The 22,617-nt window shown below is 33.9% G+C and overlaps 1 protein-coding gene across 2 annotated transcripts in view; it reads right to left on the bottom strand.

The window, feature by feature from the left end:
- The window catches only part of Gpc5 (glypican 5), a 1,051,553-nt gene that overhangs the window by 1,001,527 nt on the left and 27,409 nt on the right, over positions 1–22,617 (bottom strand). For both annotated transcript variants that reach the window (XM_070002745.1, XM_070002746.1), the window contains exon 2: positions 18,074–18,235. In XM_070002745.1, coding sequence (XP_069858846.1) covers positions 18,074–18,235 — 162 coding nt within the window. The remainder of the gene's footprint in view (positions 1–18,073; positions 18,236–22,617) is intronic.

Raw genomic sequence — 22,617 nt, forward strand, 5'->3', positions numbered from 1 at the left:
AACGTACACTATGATTTCTTGCCAGGAAGAAAATAGACTTATAAATTCTAAGATAAAAAGTATCTCTCATCAAAAATTGCATATGAATTTTACCACTGAGCAATCTACATATTTTCATTGAACGTTGGCATTGGTATAGTACTACACACAAAGCAAAGCGTTCAACATGCTTATCCTCTCCAGCCTACCCTGCCTCTCAACTTCCAAATTTCAAATTCAATATAGACAGCATGGATTTTAGAACGAGAAAAAAAGCTGCAATATTCTTTCATGCAGAGTGAAGATCCAGTTAACGAGCAATAATTAATCATAACAGCTTGCTTCAAACTACATTCTTGTCAAGAATTATGCAAAGTCTATAAAATTGATAGCTTGGAGTACTTTGAAAAAACACTAAACCACTTCTATTTTTCCATAGTAACCTTGCTCTCAACTACCACAGCTAAAAGATGAAGCAGCTTAGCCTGAAAGAAGAGAAATAGTTGTCATAAACAGGTTCTTTACTGTTCCTGCAGTATAAATAAAATTCTGAACTGCCTGTTTAAGCTCCTTTTCTTTGCCAGTAGTGCTCTGTTTGGAAGCTTTGTTGATGGATGCCAGGCTCTAAATATCACCTGTAAAGAAGATAAAACTGAAGTTTACAGTAAAGTATATGACCATGTCATGGCTAGGAAGATTTGGTACAATAATTTTACAAGGATAAGAAACACATTCTTGCGTAATATCAGATATATGGAAATAAAGGAAATAGACTCACGAAATTGCAATTAAACAGTTTTTTAAAAAAACTCTTAGTTTGAGGCATTATAAAACCAACCATGTCTATATTTCTCTTCATAATAAATTAATCACTTTGCTATTTAACTATACTTCTATTGCTGTTAACCACCCTCTATTTCTCTATTATAATTATTCATCATGTTTTTGTATTAGAATATGAGACTCATAGGGACAATATTTGTATCTAAGGACTCCCTATAATTACTAGCTAATAAAATCTCAGGTCCAGAAAAGTTACACACACACACACACACACACACACACACACACACACACACACACACACACACACACACACACACACACACACACACACACACACACACACACACACACACACACACACACACACACACACACACACACACACACACACAGTTTAATTTATCACTTGAATTCATGTTTCCAACTTCACAGGACCATTGGCTAGGGAAAAATGCTACCTAAAATTGCATCAATTCTGCCACAAAGTGGCAATATTCAGATTATTCTCTTTATTAATGGGTGAATTGTTTGAAACAACTCAAAATATTTTGAAAGATAATACCAGATTCCAGAATTTAAATTTAAATTTAAATTACTTTAAAGATTTTCTCTCATATAATAAAAGTGATGCAAGAATAAACCTCTGAAGTGTAAATAACAATTAAGTGTAAATTCTACACTTAATAGACATCATTTAGAAAATGGATGGAAGGGGGATCGAGAAACCTTAAGAAGAACACCGACTAAACTGGTTTGCTTCCTCAAGACAAAAATTTTTAAGAATGATTTTAATTCTCTATCATTTGATATGCATATACTCCTATGATAATAATTTATATGTCCATATTTCATAGCAAATTTTACCTAGTACTTAGTAAATACATTTTAGTTTACTTGAAAAACATAGTCAATGTTCAATAAATGGGATTGATGATCTTAATAATAGTAGGTTCAATAACTATAGTAAAAATAGTTATTACCATTAACATAATTATTAGTTTCCTAATAATAATTATTACTTTTGAAAAACATCTAGTATACTCAATAATCTTGCTAACATTAGCACTTATACTAATATGTTCATATGCAGATTCAATAGTATAAAAGTATTTGTGTATCACTAATAGTCCTACTATTAAAAATAACATTTATAGGATGTTACTTTACTCAGAATAATATTAAAAATTGAGTCCCAAAACTAAGAAATTTATCCTTTTTGTAATTTCTTTAACTTTTCAAAATGGTTTCATTAAGCCGGATGCAGGTGGCTCATGCCTGTAATCCTAGCTACTCAGGAGGCTTAGATTTGAGGATAGTGGTTCAAAGCCAAGAAAGTCTACAAGACTCTTATCTCCTATTAACCACCAGAAAAGTGGAAGTGGCTCTATGGTTCCAGTGGTTGAGCACTCACCTTGAGCTGAAGAGCTCAGGGACAGCACCCAGACCCAGAGTTCAAGTCCCATGACCAACAAAAGCAAAAAAAAAAAAAAAAAAAAAAAAAAAAAGGTTTCATTAGAAACAATCTAGAGTGCTATACTTATACACAAAATCTTTTTTGATAACTACTGGACACTTAAATATGTGGTAGTCAGTGTTTAAAGCCTTGTCCAGGTATTATCTTAGTTTGTTCTAATCACAATTCTCTTAACATTGCTCTTATTTATACTTTATTTTTTGTTGTTGTTGTAGATTCTAAGTTTATTTTCACTAGCAGTTGGATTTATATTTTTGTTTGTCAAAGTGATATACAGAGGGGTTATACTTATATAAGGTAATAAGTGCATTTCTTGTCGAATTTGTTACCACTTCTCGCATTTTTCTCCTATTTTCCCTCCCCCCAATCCCCACCCAAGTTGTACAGAACATTTCCAAAATATTGTCCTATGAATATCACTGTTGCATTGGTCCTCCCCTTGTCCTTTGTCTCACCATTCTGTTGTTCTCCTTCCCTAATTCAATAAACAAATTTACAATACCAGGGTACCAAAATCAAATACAGTGACACCAGGGGACATACCATAGGGGGAAGAACACACAAAAGAAACAAGAAATCACATAGTGTATTAAAAACAACAACAAAGAAGAATCTCTTGTGTCCATGTCTTGGAATGCAAATCAAAACAACATTAAGATTCCACCTCACCCCAGTTAGCTATATTCAAGAAATCTAATAACAACAGCTGCTAGAGGGGATGTGGCCAATAGGGAACCCTACTGAATTGCTGGAGTGTAAACTTGTTCAACCACTTTGGAAAGCAGTATGGAGGTTCCTCAAAAGACTCCATATAGAGCTTCCCTATGACCCAGCAATCCCACTTCTAGGCATTTACCCAATCACAAACAAGGCCAAACTAAAGCTTCCAGCACAACTATGTTTATTGCAGCATTATTCACCATAGCTAAGATATGGAACTAACCCAGATGACCTTCAGTAGACGAATGGATCAAGAAAAAATACATGCACACACACACACACACACACACACACACACACACACACACACACACACACACACACACACACACACTAAATTCTATGCTTCCATAAGAAAGAATGACATCACCCCATTTGTAAGGTAATGGAAAGACTTGGAAAAAAATCATATTAAGTGAAATAAGCCAGACCCAGAAAAACATAGGTCCCATGGCTTCCCTTATTTGCAATAATTAGTATATGTCTAGGATAATCTTAGCAGATAAACAGAATAGTTCAATAGTTATATACATATGACCATATAAGATGATGCTAAGTGAAATTATTTCTACTTTATAAATAAAGAAATTGGAGTAACAAAAAAAAAAAAAGAAATTGGAGTAACAGACCTAATGTAGATTATCCAAGTGAACTAAACAAAAGTTAAGGCTAAACCTAGATGATGGAACTTAAGGCCAACCACTTTGGGTCTAAAATACACAATGAGATAAATCATCATCCTATATACCTGAAGAATACTATAATTCACAGTAAAAATGAAACAATATAAGGCCAAAAATCACATTAATTTAACATATACCATGGGTTAGACACCATGATAAGGAAAATGACAGTCTAATATTTACCAATATCAGACTATGCTCTTGTTCACAAGAAAGTAATAATATTGAATAAACAGAAATTTCTAGGATCAGGACCTGCAATTAGAAGAGAGTAATGGAAATAAGTAAGAATTCATTTTTAAATCATTTGATTTGACAGATATTTATTAATATTTAAATCTATAAATATTTAGTAACATTATAAGCAAAAAGAAACTGTAAATCAGTGAAGAATTGTAAGTTAGAGAATGGCACACTAATATCATGACTTAAAATCTTTATCAGCTAGCTTATTTGGAAATTGAGTGGTTAGTCTAGTCAAGGATCAACCAGAATAGAGAAGAAGAGTAAGTTGTATACGAAGAATGAAATATCCCCAAATAAGAAAAGAGGAAATGTTCAAAGTGAATTATCAAAGGGCTAGGAAAGAGTCAAATCAAAGTGTCAGGTACAAGTTGAAAGGTTACCATTTTGAACACTGAGAAGAGCATCAGCTGCAAATGGAATGGATAACCAAGATTTATCCTTATCAAACTGTTTAGTAGCATGAGAAAATGAAATGGCATCTATCCTCATGATCTGACATCAACTTGGTAACTTCTAGACTTGTGCTAGAAAAGTACACTCCAGTAAGTTTCAAAAAAAATTAAATAAACCAAAGTGAATTAATGTGCCTAAACTTCCCACTGAAGGTCCATTAATCTGTTTTACAGTAAGGATTAACTGTTAAATGCATGAAAGAACTATATTTAAAGCTGAAATGATATTAAATACTCAGAGAAACATTATCTCCCAACGAAAAAACAGCAGGTGGCTTGCGGTTATCAGGAAGAGGCAACTCAAAGTAACATTTACATCAAGCAGAATGTTAAATGTGAAAAAAGGCCTCATCCAAGGGAATAATTGTTATATTCTGCCCAGAAACCAAGTGAGAAATGAGTAAAGAAGGAATGTCTGTCTCACAACAGTCTATAACAAGTGCCTTTAATCAAAAGGCAATCTATTAAATATCACATCACTCCATTGGTTCTTGTTTGGGGATTTAGTTTTGTTCTTTATGTAAAGTTATAGTCATCAATGCCTCCTGGAAGTGATCAAAATTGGATTTTCAGACTTCTACAGTATGTTGATGATCACTTACAATAAAATCAGAATGAGAAAAGGAAATTGTCTGGAAGGACCATTGAGCCAGGTAATAGATTCCGTCTAATATATCCACACAGCAGGAAGCAAATTAAAATGTAGATGGAATTCTAATATAGTATAACTGGAAAGATTTGCTCCAGTTTCTTACAGAGGTTTGTTTGCTGCTGCAAACAGTAATCTTAAAAAGACAAAATTGGTTATATTAATTACTTTAGACACTTTTACATGTATACATATGTAAGTTAAAATACCATTGAGGTCACAGTACTACTTGAGATAAAAAGAACAAAACATGTAAGCTGGAATGATTACCTCACATGATCAGTTATGACTCAGGATAACACAAATTATTTTAGTGGATCCAAATCACATACTTAAATTCAATATGCTATCTAATGATACCTAAATTTTTCCAAGGAACAAAGTAGCATGTATCTCCAAGCAACACCTATTATATTACTTTCCATCCTCCTTCTCTTGTCAAATTCTTTTACCCTACTACTTTCCCAGTTAAATTGTGAAACTGCTACCACTCCCATTTGCATTTATAAGGAAAAGACTATTTCAGAGGTTATAAGGAACCTTATAGAGAGGCTTATAGAGAGAAGTCAGTGATGTTGTACTTAAATAAATGATAAAAGGAGCTGATGGTTCACATCTGTAAATCCCAGTTATTCAGAAGGTTGAGATCTACAGAATGACTCAAAGGCAGCCCAGACAGAAAAGTCTGAGATTTCTGTTGTTATTAGAGTTCTTGATTTTTGCCATTCTAACTGGGGTGAGGTGGTATCTCAACAGATGCTGGAGGGGATGTGGACAGAAGGGAACCTTACTGCATTGTTGGTGGGAGTGTAAACTTGTTCAACCACTTTGGAAAGCAATATGGAGGTTCCTCAAAAGACTCCACATAGAGCTCCCCTATGACCCAGCAATCTCACTTTTGGGCATTTACCCAAATGTTCACAAACAAGACTACACTAAAGCTACCAGCACAACTATGATTATTGCAGCATTATTTACCATAGCTAAGATATGGAACCAACCCAGATGCCCCTCAGTAGATGAATGGATCAAGAAAATGTGGTATATATACACAATGGAATTCTATGCCTCCATCAGAAAGAATGACATTGCACCATTTGTTAGGAAATGGAAAGACTTGGAAAAAATTATATTAAGTGAAGTAAGCCAGGCCCAAAGAAACATAGGTCCCATGGTTTCCCTTATTTGCAATATCTAGTATATGTATGAGTCAAGCAGAAAAGGTCAGATAAGGTGATGTTAGGGAAATGAACCCTAAGATATGTATTCAAATGTTTTGTTTTCTTTCATGCGATTGCTTCTAACACATTTATAAGATTATTTCTTTGTTGCTTTGTATGTCCCTCCCCCACAGTATAACCCCTGCTTTCACTGTATTTGATGTTGGTATAATTTGTGGAGGGGAAGGGGAAAAACAAATCGTTTAACTAGGGATATAGGTGGACCCATTGCAACAATGAGATGTACAAGTTGTTATGTTGAAAACGAACTTTACAACTTTGGTGTGGGGGGTGCGGAGGGGGGGGAGGCTGGGAAAGGTATGGGAAGGGGAAACAAAGGAGGAGGCTACACTGCTTGATAAGAAATGTACTCATTATCTTGCCCATGTAATTGTAACCCCTCTGTACAGTTTTTTCACAATAAAAAAAAAGTCTGAGATTTCAATAACAACCAAAAAGCATGACTGGATGCTTGTCTCAACCAACTCAAGCACCTTCAAGGTCCTAAGTCCAAATCCTAACACTGCAAAATCAATAAAAATAATCAAAATAATTAAAGAGACTATGAAGACAATAAAGGGAAATAATGTATAACATAATCAACATAGATTATGTTCCCTTTATCAGAAAGAATGACATTGCCCCATTTGTTAAGAAATGGAAAATTATATTAAGTGAAGTAAGCCAGGCCCAAAGAAACATAGGCCCCCATGGTTTCCCTTATTTGCAATTACTAGTATATGACTGAGTCAAGCAGAAACAATCAGATAAGTTGATGTTAGGTGAAATGAACTCCAAGATAAGGACTCAAATGGTTTTTTCTTTCTTGTAATTGTTTCTAACATATTTATAAGATGATTTCTTTGTTGCTTTGTATGTCCCACAGTATAACCCCTGTTTTCACTGTATTTTATGTTGGTATAATTTGTGGAGGAGAAGGAAAAAAACAAATTTTTTAAATAGGGATACAGGTGGACCCATTCCAACAATGAGATGTACAAGACATTAGGTCGAAAAACGAACTTTACAACTTGGGGGAGGGGGGCGAGGAGAAGGGATGGTAAGGGGAAACAAAGGAGGAGGCTACAATGCTTGATAAGCAATGTACTCATTACCTTGCCCATGTAATTGTAACCCCTCTCTGTACAGCATTTTCACATTTAAAAAAATCAACACAGAATAATTTATAAAAAAATATATATATATATACATATACATATACATATACATATGTACTGGTCCAAGGCTTGGGCACTATCCCTGAGTTTTTTCGCTCATTTAGTGCTCTACCACTTGTGTCACAGCTCCACTTTTGGCATTTTTTTTTTTTTTTGCTGGTTATTTGGAAACAAGAGTGTCACAAACTCTCTTACCCAGGCTGGCTTTGAACCATTATCCTTTAGATCTCAACCTCTTGAGTAGCTAGGATTAGAGTTGTGAGCCACAAGCTCTGGGCTAACATGAATTGTTTAATCATACTGGTCATTTCAAAATGGTAAACCAATGAAAAGACTCACAAAAAAAACAGCATATATTAAAATGTAGTGTATTTATTTGAAAAGATAAGTCTGAATTTTTATATAACTGGAGTTAATATATTTACTCTCATTTGCTAGGGCTTCTATAACAAAGTACCACAAACTGGGTGGGTGGAATGGCAGAAATTTACTGCCTCACAGTTCTATGGAACTGGAATCTGTGTAATTTTGTGTAACATGTAAATTTAGGTTTACATCCGCTTTCATTGTCTGTGGATATCCAATTACTAATTATGTCTTCTTCCTCCACTGATGAGTGTCTGCAATTCTGTGAAAAACCTGACAGCTTTATTTGTGTGTATTTTGGAGTTCTCCAATCCTTCCTGCATATCTATACTTTTGCTATATGAGCTTTTACTATATAGCTGCCCTATAACTGTGTAGCAAGTCTAATCATAGGTACAATGGTTCCTCTGGGTTTATTTTTTCCCAGAACGGTTTGTTACTATACGTCTTATGACTTTACAAATAAATTTAAGAAAAGATTTGAATACAATGAAATTCTATGCTTCCATCAGAAAGAATGACACTGCCCTAGTTGTAAGGAAATGGAAGTACTTGGAAAAAGTCCTATTAAGTGAAGCAAGCCAGACCTAAAGACACATAGGCCCCATGGTTTCCCTTTGTAATAAGGTTTCACTTTGGAAAAAGGTTCCCCTTTGTAATAATTAGTATACATCTAGAGCAATCTCAGCAGGTGAGAAGAGCTCAATACATATAATACATATAATACATACAACCATATAGATGATGCTAAGCAAAATGAACTCAAAGACATGGACACAAGAGGTTTTTAGTTGTTGTTTTTAATGTACCAAGTGATTTCTTCTTTCTTTTGTGTTCTCCCCCTATGCTTTATCCCCTGTTATCACTATCACTGTATTTGATTTTGGTAGTATATGTATGTTTATCTGAATTAGAGAAGGGAAGGGGAACAACAGAATGGTGAGACAAGGGACAAAGCGGGGACCAAAGCAACAGCGACACTCCCAAGACACTATGTTGGAAAGATCTGTAGAACTGGGGGGAGAAGAAGGGAGGGAAAGAAGGAGAAAAATGAGGGAGAGGGTAACAAGTTTGACAAGAAATGTACTTGCTATCTTACTTATTTAACTGTAACCCCTCTGTATATCACCTTGAAAATAAAATTAAAATTTAAAAAAAGAAAGAAAAGACTTGAGTGTGTCTATACAAAATCCTATACATTTTTGGCAGAAGTTACATTAAGCCTATCTAGTCACTTGTTATCATTTTCTCCATGCAAGAGTATCTTCACATACATGAGGCTTCAAGTTTTGATGCTGGTCATTCATTGTGACTACATTTACGGATGTTTGCTGTTGATGTTGATATATCTAAAAGTATGCATTAGTAAATTATTATAATCACTGTCTCCAAATTAGTCTGTGCTGTGATGAAAAGGAATAATTTGAGGAGGAGGATGACAATATTAGTGTATTCATAAGCCAGCCCTTGGCTGACTTCCCATTGGCTTTTTCCTTTTGGAGCGTTCTGCTCAGCAGCGCTCAGATTTCAGAATGCATGTGAACTTCAGTCAGAATGAGTCAAAACATTACAATTCAATGAAGTTTGAAATCCCATTTCATTACTAACTCGGCAGCAGAAATCCTGCATTGGAAGGAACCAATTATTATTTACCAAATAATTTGTCTTAATTGCTCACCTTCAACAATTTAGACTACACTGACACTAACCCCAAGCACATACAATCTATTTGCAAATCCACAAAAACATAAAGAGGAGTTTGTACCCATTTTGTTGAACCAAGGCAGCCCTTCTAACAACCTGTTGACTGACTTCATACAATTCCCCAAACACACTAAAAAAAATCATATACTGAGTGCTTATAATATAATGGGCACTAGGAACTGTGCCAGGTCCTAACATGAAGTTATCTCAATCAATCATTAAGTGCAGCCTAGAAGAAGAAAGTGCTATAATCATCCTCTAATACAAACAAGAATCCAGAGTTGCAGTAAGCCAATTTAAAGATAGAATTCAAACTTGGACCCTCATATTCTATAGCCCTTATTCTTAAATCCTTAAGCATATTGACTACCCAGTCACTATAGTTTTCCCACACCAAAGACTGAGTTTGTTGTATTATAGTATATCTTTAATTCATTCTTACTTAGAGAAAAAACATTGAATATGTTTCCTAAGTTAATATACAAGTCAAGTTTATACTCTCAGGTGATGAAGTCAAACAAACAGTACCAGAAAACAACACCTTTTAAGGTAAAAGAGTTTAATTATCTTTGTTTATACAAAAGTTTGCCCACAGGCAGAATTATCCTGGAATTTTAAAAAAGCATAGCACACACACAGCTATCCAACAATTACCCTTTATTTATTTACTATTGTAACTCTCTAGAGCATGAGATGCCACTACTATTGTAACTCTCTAGAGCATGAGATACCACTTTAAGCCCTTTGTCTCTTGCATAAAAGCTACAACAACTATAGTCCATTGACTACTAAATATATTTCATGTTAAATGTAAAGAGATAAGCATGGGGGGCTGGGAAGGTGGCTCAGTGATAAAGTGCTTGTCTTGCATTCATGAGTTCCTGGATTTGATTCCTCAGGACCACATAAGCAGAAAAAACTAGAAGTGGTGCTGTGGCTCAAGTGGTAGAGCACGAGCCTTGAGCTGAAGAGCTGAGTACCCAGGCCCAGAGTTCAGGCGCCATGACCAACCAAAAAAAAAAAGATATATGCATGAATAACAGCAATATTGAGGAAGGGCTATATAATTTAAATCCTCTATTTGAGGAAAGAGAAGTACCTTATTTTCTATTATAACATCACTTTGTCAATTGAATATTATCAATGATAATTCATTATTTTTATCTTAACCTGTTCCCCTGAGACTAAAATTTAAATACTTTTTTAAATTTAAGTTTTATTGTAAAGGTGATGTACAGAGGGGTTACAGTTACATCAGTCAGGTAATGAGTACATTTCTTTAAACTAGTGCTACCCTCTCCTCATTTTCTCCCACCTTTTCCCCTCCCAATTCCCTCTCCCCCAAGTTGTAACATTCATTTCCAACATACTGTCTAGTTTAAATATTAAGAAAATTCCTACATTTTAATAAAGTATTTCAAAGTTGATAATAAGTTATTTTTTAATTTGATAGTAATGATAATTAACAAGTGTCAATATATTATTAAAGAAGGGATGCTATAATAAAAACATTTGAGTAACTGGTAACTATTTTATTGCTTGGTAAACAGAACTTGTTATTTTTAACTTATATTAAAATAGCAAATATGTTTTTGTTGTTCCCAGCAAGTCTTCATACTTGAGTGCTGACACCTTAATGTTCAAGATAGAACTTTACTTGCTGAGTTATTCACTAAGTTATTGAATTTTTAATTTTATGCAACTATATCTTTTTGTCTAAACAAGTTTCTCACACTGAAACATCACTTTTTAGCTTAAATACTATTCTCTAATATACTCAATGTTATCTTATGTTAATATTTTTCTTGATGTTTAATTTCATTTGTTATCAAATTTCACTTGATAACTAGGTTTGTTATTTATTTCTTTATACTGCCCTTCACTTTTAAATCACAATAAACTTTGGTAAATGTTCCATAGTGTAGAATCATCAGTCATTTTATCAAAATTATTTTTATTTTTAATTTCATATAAACTTTCTCTTAAAAACAACATTCTTATCAGTTTATAGAGCCAGTTAATAATCATTAGAAATCTGTCTCTTCTATACCATTACTATTCAAATCTTAACAAAGATTAGCTATTACTGGATAGTCAAATAATGTACATACCAATTAATACATCAACTAACATCCTTCTTCTTTCATTGAGAACTCTAAACAAGTCAGTTGGTCTCACTCTCCTAGCAAGAGAAAGAGATTCTAGAGCCAATGGAGAACCTACTGACTTTTCCCTCAAGCCACTCATTTGGTAAAACTTCCAGCTTTAGAAAAAGAAACTAAAAGCCTAAGAGTCCCACGTGATCTGCTTCTACAGTCTATCCTTTCCAATCACAGTCCCTGTGGCACTTGTCGGGGCCCAAATATTCTGGCATTCTTGTTGACATTCTTCTCACAGCTAAGGCTTGCTCCTACCTTAAGGGCCGCCTCTGTTCCTAGAATGTGTTCCACCCAGATATTCACATAGCAAAGTCTTCTACTTCCTTCAATTCTTTGCTGTAATTTCACCTTTCCTCTGCCTATCTAATTGAAAATTAAAACACTTTAGTACTTACAATTCTCATCTCCAAGGAGTTTAATATATTTTAACCCATATCTGAATTATGTTCTATCTTCTCCAGATAACTGCCAACTAGAAAGATCTTTGCTATGTTCATTCGACATCCCAAGAATTTCCAACAATGCTGCCAGGTAGAGATTACTCATAAATAATTATTGCATAATGCACAGAACTCTGGTCCTCATAACCTTTCCTGGTGCCTGCTCAACCATCTATGTTGGTGCTACCCTCTTGAACCTTTTCCCTACATGATGAAAAAGACTAAAATTGAAAACAATCATACCATCATATATATAGGTATTGCTAACTAGTTATCTACACTGTTAGCCTTCTGACCGCTTAGTGATTCATTGCTTTTCCCATTTCCAACAAAAGCTATTCAAATCTATTCCTATTTCATTTCATATCATTCCCTATAGCTACAGCAGGGCTCATGTTCCCTAAACATATTGTTATTGAAGATGGTCCCTCAAAAAGTGTGGTATTCTTTGGGGAAGGGAGGGAGGGAGGGGATGGTAGGGAGAAAACAATGGAGGGGGTAACAATGTTCAAGAGGAAGTGTACTCATTACCCCACTCATGTAACTGTAACCCTCTGTATAGAATCTTTACAATAAAAAAATTATAAAAAAAAAAAAAGTGTGGTATTCTGACAAGACAGAAGAGAAAATAAATATTGTGGGGCACCTATCATCACAACAAGTAATAACTCATGAGAAACTGTTATCAGATAATAGCTGCATTACTGACTTATAATTTCTTAAATACTTTCATAATACTATTGTTTTATCTTTCCTATAAAATTGAAGTGCTCAGTGTTTTAGATAAAACACTGTATAGTCACCAGGCACCAGTGGCTCACACCTGTAATCTTAGCTACTCAAGAGGCTGAGAGCTGAGGATTGAGGTTCAAAGCCAGCCTGAGCAGTAAAGTCTCTGAAACTCCTATCTCCAATAAACCACCAGAAAACCAGAAGTGGCACTGTAGCACAAGTGGTAGAGTGCTACTCTTGAGCTGAAGAGCTGAGGGACAGTACCAAGGCCCAGAGTTGAAGCCCCATGACCAAAAACAAAAACAAAACAAAACAAAAAAAACACTGTATAGTCTTAAAGTATGTAAAACTGCAAACACTTCAAATACTAACAATGATACTTCTTAGCTAGTTGGTTAGATTGGTACTTGATAAGTAAATTACCATTCCCAAAAGTAAACATGTTGATATTAAAAAGACCAATAAAAAATGTCATATGAAAAAGGCTGGAAAATCAGGTAGTTCATCTAGATACAGTTCAAAAAATATACACACAAATAATTTATATTAGTAATAAACTAGTAATAATTTGCAATAAAGTAATCACTCATTAAATTTTTTTTCTTCACACAAAATACATTTAGGCAATGAGCATTTTTCTGCCACTCTCTTTATAAGTAGAAAAATGCTTTATGCTCCGTATTGAAACGTTTTTCCTACACAAAAGACAAAAAAAAAAACACTTTAGATATTAAGAGCATTGGATTAAGAGGAAAAAGTATGAGCCTTCCATTATTCATCATACAAATTTTAAATACCACTATCAATGTAATACTAAAACTGTTCCACTGGGTAAAATATTTTAAATGTTTCATGAAAATTGAATTATAAAATGAGCATCATATTACATAGTACCATCTTTAATGTATATTTCTGTACAATACTTGGAAATACTACTTTTCATATAGTGTATTTCTTCCTTAAGTATGTAGTGATAAGTAAACCATTTAATAAAATTGGATTTAGCATAATGTTAGCAAGACCCTCATCTTATCTAATAGTTGGGCATGGTGGTGCACACTTTTATCCCAACTATCGGGAAGTCATAAACTAGAGGATCACATCCAGGTCAATTAGAGCAAAAGTTTTCAAAATTAACCAAAGCAAAGATGGTAGAGAGCCTACCTAACAAGCACAAAGCCCTGAGTTCAAACCTCGATACCACACACACACACACAAAATAAAATTCTGATGAAACTTACTAATTATAATAGATTTTTGAAGTAAACATTCCTAAGGTCTGTATTAAAAGCAGATAGCAATTGTTAATATTTTTAATGGATTAGTACCATAAAAACTATCATTTAAAAATGTATAATGGATTTAATTTAATATTAAAAACTCACTTTTTGCATTAGAAAAATAAACTGTGCTTGTGGATTTAATGTTTTAGGGGATAGAAAAAAATAATCAAAAAGTACTGTTTACATTTACCCTCGGAGCTGAGTGGTGTTTATTTAATACTCTATGCTCCTATATTAAGTGTCAGGAAGTAGAAGTTATGGTATCTCACCATCATAGGAGCAGACTACAGTCTTGCAACACAGTGGGAGATGTGCCATAGAGAAGGAGGGAGACTGGTGATTTCAAGAATCAATGGAGGAGCAGTAAAAAGACTTGGCAACATAGCAATGAATACTCGATTTAAAATTACTTGTCATCTATATATTTTCTTTCTTCCCTCACTACCAGCTTATAAAGTTTTATACATAATTCATAGCTAAGTGTGCATGCATGAGTTTGTGAGCTAGAAACCGAAGACAGAAAGTCATGCTTAATTTCATAGAAAAGAAACAATGAATGAGAAATACAAAAGCCAGAGGACCAGAGGCAGGAAGACCCATGCAACTGCTAACCACAGGCGATACAGAACTCAAATTATCTGTAGGCTATAGATCAAATTTGAATGTTTTTAGGGAAAACTTCAAGATTTAGAAATGTAAGATGGTATCTATACTTAAGAAGAATTTAAGTATATCCAATATATTCATTGCATATTCTCTAAGTGTATATACACATGATATGTTTCTAAGAGAAAATAGCCCACAAAATAAAAGTTTACGTGAAAAAAAATCAGGCTCACTAACAATGAGAAAACCATATTTTGAAAACAAGATAACATTTCATATCTATTTGTTCAGTAAAATTTATTAGATACTCAAAAATGTAGCTAGGTTGGAAGGGAAGGGATGGTAGGGGAAAAAAATGAAGGAGGAGGTAACAATGCTTGATAGGAAATGTACTCATTACCTTACTCATGTAACTGTAAACCCTCTGCACGCTATTTTTACAATAAAAAACATTTTTACAATGTAGCTAGTTAAATATCTTACAGATATTTCCCTTTAAAATAACTAGACAGCTTTTGAGAACTATCTCTGCAAAACCAAGATAGTTTAAGTAATATAAAGATAAAATTATAAATAATCTGGTAATTAATCAACTCATCTTCTATGTAATTAATGTACAGTTCTTATACTGAAAATGGCAATTGTACTCAATATAAAATCAAGGAAGGATTGTTTAGCCTACTGTGAACAAGTTATTTTGCCTATCAGGTCAAAGTACTATAAGCATAGATAATATCATAATTTGTATTGATAAGAATTCAAACAATTAGAGTTCATATATAACTTTGTCAAGGAAAATCAATCTTAAATCTATAGTTAATTCTTTTCCATCCTCAATTATGTTTCATGCAAAGCCAGCTTTATTTCCAGTTGCAAGTAATTTTAGCTCCAATAACTTTTACCTGGAATACAGATAATTTATAGCTGCCTGCTGACATAGATTTGAAAAACACACACAACTTTTAACTTCAGAGATAAGGGAAAGTTTGATAAGGAAAAATTGCATTTGTAGCTGATGCATAAGAAAACACACTAAATCACAGGCTGCTTAAAACTGCAAAGGCCAGTATAATAGTCTTCATTATAAAACTGACAGAAATACAATGTGCCCATTCTAGTTTTAAAATAAGTAAATAAGCACGTTATCATATTAGAGCCAATAAAAGTAAAATATATTTAACAGTTAGGCACTTCCTCAAATATAAGTACTTGAGAGATTTGGCTATTAGTAGGCACTCAACAGACATACAAAAGCATCAACAAGAAAATAAGGCAAGGCCAGGCACTGGCGGTTGATGGTTTTTCTCCTAACTACTCAGAGAATGAGATCCAGCAGATCATACTTTTATGGCAACCAAAGGCAGGATATTCCATGAGACTTCATCTCCAATATAACCAACAAAAAGCTGGACTGGAGGTATGACTCAAATGGTAGAGCAAATCTAGCAATCAAGCCCAGTAAACAAACCAAGAAAGTTTGAGGCCTTTGCTTCAAATCCCAGTTCCAGAAAAGAAAATTTAAAAGGACAGAAAAAATAATTTTTTCTATTCTTTTTTATTTTAATTAATTTTTTAATAAAAAGTAAAAATCTATTAAAAACAGAAGATACAATTTAGTAAAGAAAGCAAAAGATTATATGAAATTACATGACACTCTGGGAAATAGAGAAAATCCCAGACTTCACATGTTTTTAATGACACAAAATTACACATAGTAATCATACTTTTTCATAGTGGCTAAAGTATTCCAATTAGCCAGTTAATATCACAAATCTTTGTTTAACACGCATATCAGTACATTTTCCTCCAATATTTTATATGAATAAACTTGATGGCATGAAAGTTGTATTTCAAAGAATCTGAAATAGGATATATTTAATAAGATCCTAAAATCTAGGTGCCATGGTTTCTCTTATTTGCAATAAGTAGTATATGTTTGAGACAAGCAGAAACGGTCAGATAAGTTGATGTTAGGCGAAATGAACCCCAAGATAAGGACTCAAATGTTTTTTTCTTTCTTGCTATTGTTTCTAACATAATTATAAGATATTTCTTTGTTGCTTTGTATGTCCCTCCCCCACAGTATAACCTCTGTCTTCACTGTATTTGATGTTGGTATAATTTGTGGAGGGGAAGGGAAAAAACAACTTGTTTAAATAGCGATTCAGGTGGACCCATTGCAACAATGAGATGTACAAGACATTATGACAAAAAACGAACTTTACAACTTTGGCTAGGGGTAGGGGGGAGATGGGAAGGGATGGGAAGGGAAAACAAAGGAAGAGGCAACAATGCTTGATAAGAAATGTACTCATTACCTTGCCCATGTAATTGTAACCCCTCTGTATGATATTTTCACACACACACACACACACACACACACACACACAAACACACACACACACACACACACACACACAGCAAACACACACACACAAAATCTGGCATTGTAGGAAAAAAATACCAGTTCATCATGACCTACATTTTAAGCCAATTTAAATTTTATTCTGTTATTATATTGATTCTATTTAATAAGTATAGTTTAAAAATTAACCAGCCTTGTGATTTAGTTATATCATATAAACAAAACAAGTTATTTAAACACATTGACATAAATATACTTATTAAAAATACTGTCAGAAGTTATATTCTATGTGGAACAAAAACAATAAATTTGTTTGAAAAGCAGTATAATTTACACATTACCATTGAAGTCATATACAGAATAGCTAATGCTTTATAAAAGAGGAAAATAAATTAAGGTGTTTTATTATAGCAATAAGCAATTTTATAGAAAAGATGGCTAAAATAAGGAAAAGATCATCTATTTTTCAGTGTGCCAGGTAATTTCATAACTCATTAATTTTATTTCTGAACATATTGGTTGAACTAAGGTTGTGTTCTGGTCCTATCTGACCCTTAAACATTCAATTAATATTCTTAGTTTTCTATTTATCATACTTGCCTGCATTTTGCTATATTGAACTGGTATTCTTGTGAAAACAACATAAAGTTGCAGAAGGAAATCTTAAATATTTCTCTGGGTTGTACTTTTAAATATAAAATTGCCCAGTTAAAAGCAGTGATATTTTATGTAACATATTCTTCACAAAATTGAATTACTATGTCTGCTTGCCTTGAGGAAAACTCATGGGTAAGAATTGTGTTATAAAGTCAAATACTTACCAGGTTTATGTCAATAATGTAACAGTTTATTCAATGTCCTGGATAACCTCAGATATAAGTTATGAAGTTAAGAAAAGGCAATACTCCATTTTATGCTAAAATAATATGCAACAACAAGGAAATAAGCCTAGCCACATTAACAGTATCTCTATCAGAGTCAATTCACTCCATAAAGCTAGTAGTTAATTTCAGAACTCAAAATACATTTACCTTGGAAAGCAGCTGCATTTCGAGATATTAGCAACTTTAACGCAGCGCTGGATGCTTGGAGGACCTGCTGCAGATCTTGACGAGCAGCAATCTGATATCTCTCCTCCATCTTCCTGGTGCAACATGTTGGTTTCTCAGATATGCAAACCTGAAGATCAGCTCCTAGAACACAAGACAGTAATTTCCAAAATGATTCAACAAGCACTATATGGTACACAGCAGACAAGTGTACACTGCACACAAGCGGTTCATATTCTAGGTGAAAAGTTGATGTGTTAAAGCATTTGATTTAAAAACAATTATCAAGTGATATTAACCTACCCATGAAGAAAATACTTTTACATGGCTAATTCTTTGTTCAAACGTATGGTACAAAGAAGAAAACCCTGGTGGAATATCACACTAAGGATCCTCTGGCTACCCAGATTTTACTTAATGTTCATGATATGATGAGTTTATTTACATGGTCTAATATAGTTATCGTCTTATATTCAAATATGAAGAAGTCTTGGTTCTTTGACTCTGGGAAACTTCAAAGTTTCCATACTGACTCTGAACTAACCAGTATTTCTTAGATCAGCAAAACTAAAACATGTGCACAGGTACACAAAGGCACGCATGTAACAGCCACCTTTCAAGCTGTTTTCACTCATTCACACAGTGAGCTTGAGGTCTTTCTTCCATTTCCACAAGTTGGTTCTAGATGAAGACCAAAACACGTGAAATCATTCTGGGTTTTCTGCCCACATTGGACACTAACAATTCTAACAATTTTGTTCTTAATTTATTTAAGTTGGTAACAAATGACAGCATTTGATTTCACAAAGGCTAAAAAGCATAAAATATTTATAAGTATCACAGTAGGTAATATGTCAGTAATTGTTTTTCATTTATCTTGCCTGAAGTTATTCCAAAGAAAATTCTCCTTTAAATAGTAAAAATGAAAGAAAACAAAGCTGTCTTCTCAGTTTTATTCCTAAATGGAAAGCTTGAGGAATGAGCATTGGACAACTGCAATAATAGGGAGAAAGAAACACATAAATATTGAAACACATAATCTTATCTAATGTTTAATGAACTGTAGAGATTAAAAGCAACAACAATACTAATAAGAGATCATTGCCAATGTGTTTCTACAGTTCACATATCTGTCATGGTTTTGCTAGGTCACATTCCCACACATGGCCTACAGAGGCTTATAGAGTCTTGGACTTTTCCTCTCTACCTCCCTCCCAGTCTTAGCTCCAGTATCAGAGACTACTGTACTAATTCTCAAACACTCAGGCCTTATTTACCAAACTCCCTCTTATCCCAGAGCCATTTTCCATGTTCTCCCTCTGCCTAGAACTTGTGTTCTACATATGCTCACCCACAGATGCAGCAAGCACACACCTTCTGATCTACTGTACTTCAGCTTTGTTAGTCTTCCCAAGGAAAATTTTTCCATAACCTCCAATACAGTTCAATATGTTTTTGAAAGCAACCTGTCTACTGCATTTACCATGTTTACAATTGTATATTTGTTGGCCTCATTTTCAGTTAGTTTATATACCAACTATGATATCCCAATTCCCCAGGACATCATGAACACTATCAGAGGTACTATCTGAAGTATCTCTTCTGATCCTTAAATTAACCTTAAGTTTAGATACCATTGCATAAGTTCAAATGAAAGTAAATGCAAACTTAAAAACTGCCCACAGCTGGGCACCAGGGCTCCCACCTGTAATCCTAGCTAATCAGAAGGCTAAGATCTGAGGAACACTGTTCAAAGTCAGCCCAGACCAAAAAAAAAAAAAAAAACTGCTCAGGACTGAAATTGTATTTCAAGTGGTAAAGCATATTCAAATAGTGAAGTCTCTGAATTCAAATCCCATTTCCACCAAAGAACAAAGATAAAGACAGCTGTGTCATTGAGTACAAACTGGTAGAGCTGAAGTTTAGAAACAGGCAAACTAACTCCCAAGCTATAAAGCTATATTTCTCTTACTCTAAGAGAAAAGTGTTACGTTTGCAAATGATTTGTTTACAGACAAACCTGGTCATTCTCTACTTATATTTAGAGAGAAGGCATCTGTTTGTATATTTTCAAGAGAATTAATTTTATGTTGGGACTACCCAAGAATATTTAATCAAAATAAGATAGGCTAAAATATAGTAATCGAGTTCCCATTTGCTTCTGTGCCCACTTTTAAGTGGTGGAAAATGCACTTAAAAAGATGCTAAATATTGTTTCTATGGCTCTACTCAACAAAATGTAGGAGAATATATGTCAGCAAGCATGTCTGAGTAAGCATGTTTAGCAATTTAGACCACTTAGCAAACATTCCCTAGTTGAGAAGCATGTGCATTAATTCATACTTTCATTTATAATCTTAGAATGTGTTGTGACAACACACAACTAAATTCCTTAAAAAAATCTGAATCTTTAATTGATAAATTAACTTATCCCTAATTAGTACAATATGTTCATCAATATGACCTGAAATTTTTTATTATTAAAAAGCTTAGAGTTTCAGTTATAGTGAAAAAAGGAGAATTGACAAAAAAAAATAAAATATTTCCCATTCTTCCCATATTATTCCAAAGACAGGATGAACTATACAATATTCTTGGAAAAATACCTTACCTTACATGCTACCCATAGTAAGTACAAAAGCATTATAAAATACATGTTGATAAAATTTCTTAAAGTCAATGCAGCAATTCTTTTATATTGTAAATAAAGCTAGTGAACTCTAAGCACACTGCAGTATAACAGGAAATACAGTATTCTTTTTAAGATTTCAGAGAAATCTTAAAGAACACAGTGTAATCTCACAATCCAAACTATAGGATAACTATCATGTCTCTGAAAGGTAAAATGTAATTCAGCATGAAATATTAACAACAAAAGTAAATTAAATTAAAAAGTGGAGGCTGTGTGCAGTGGATTTGCTTATAATCTCACTTTATTCAGGAGGTAGAGATTGGGAGGATCACAATTGGAGAAAAGGCTAGTAAAATTTCAAAGCCCCACCAGAGAAATAACTAAAAGTTAATGAAAGGGTTGGATGTATGGTTCCAGTGCTGTATGTTCAAAATGAAAAGAAAGGGGGAAAGGAGGAAGGAAGGAAGGAAGGAAGGAAGGAAGGAAGGAAGGAAGGAAGGAAGGAAGGAAGGAAGGAAGGAAGGAAGACAGGGAGGGAAGGGAAGGGAAGGGAGGGAGAGAGGGAGAAAGGAAGGAAGGAAGATAGGAAGGAAGGAAGGAAAGGGAGGAAAGGAGGAAGGAGGGAGGCAGGGGGAAAGGAAGGAGGGAGGGGAAGGAGAGAGGGATGTTAAAACATGTTATTCATCAGGTAGTGAAGAACTTAGTCAAATAACTTATAGGATCCTATTAAGAGAACTCAGGAGTTGTATTCATTCTGCTAACATACAAGCTGGTGCCTTGAAAAAATTAAATTCATTTCTCATAACTCTGAAGGCAAAAGTTCAAGATCAAGCTACTATTTTGAGCATCAGCATTTCTATACTACAAATGAAAGGATAAGAATGAAGTTCTGAAGGATATATTATACATATATATTGAAGGTAAATGATAACTTGAAATATATGTCATGGATGAAATTAAACAGATGAGGAAGTTCTAAAGAACTCTGATTTTTTTTAGCCTAGAAGCTGTATTAATAACTGGTACCAACGACAGGAAATAACATATAAAGAGATGCAGATTTGCAATGAAAAAAAGAATTTAGCATTGGAAATAAGTCTATTTTACATCCAACTGAAGCTATATCAATAATATTTGAATATGTAAGTTGGGATTAGGAAAGAAATCTAGAATGAAGACACAAATCTGGGCTTCTGAACATGAAATGTCATTAAATACTGAAGATTTGGTAAGAGTTTAGCTAAAGGAGTTCAGAGGGTTTCTCAAATTTAGGAATATTGAAACTGGGTGACAAATAATTCCTCCTTCGTGGGGAGTTCCCCTGTCTGAAGGTAGCATGTTTAGTAGCACCTCTTAACTTTCCCCATTCGATTTCATTAGCACATGAACAGACAAATATACACATATGATCACAGACATACAAGTTGTGACTATTAAAATGTCTCTAGATATTGCTAGATGTCCTCCTTGGGTAAAGTCACAGCTGGTTAAAAAACATATCCCAATTCAGGTATGCCAAGACAAAATGAAAAACAGAAGAAGTCCTTCAGACAAACATGAAGAGGAATTAATGAAGTAGAAAAACGTATAATTAAAATATACCAAGGGTGTGATTTCCTATAAGTGTTTTAAAAAGAAAAATAAAGAGTCTTCATGGAATTAGTCACATTTTTTTAAAGCCTGTGGTTCTTAAAGACTTGTAGGCACCTGACCTACCATTTTGGATGTTTCTCTTACTGTAAACAGATAGCTACTTCATGAACAATCACATCCTTTTTTTACAAAAATAATTAAAAGGCCAGCTCAATTCACTAAATGTTATTGTATTGTTAAAATTTTTAATATTCACCTTTGTTATTTTGGTAGTGGGCATTGAGCCCCGGTCTAGTGCCCA

Source organism: Dipodomys merriami, unplaced genomic scaffold (genome assembly GCF_024711535.1).
Source record: "Dipodomys merriami isolate MVZ:Mamm:240054 unplaced genomic scaffold, mDipMer1.0.p SCAF_6, whole genome shotgun sequence".
Taxonomy (NCBI): domain Eukaryota; kingdom Metazoa; phylum Chordata; class Mammalia; order Rodentia; family Heteromyidae; genus Dipodomys; species Dipodomys merriami.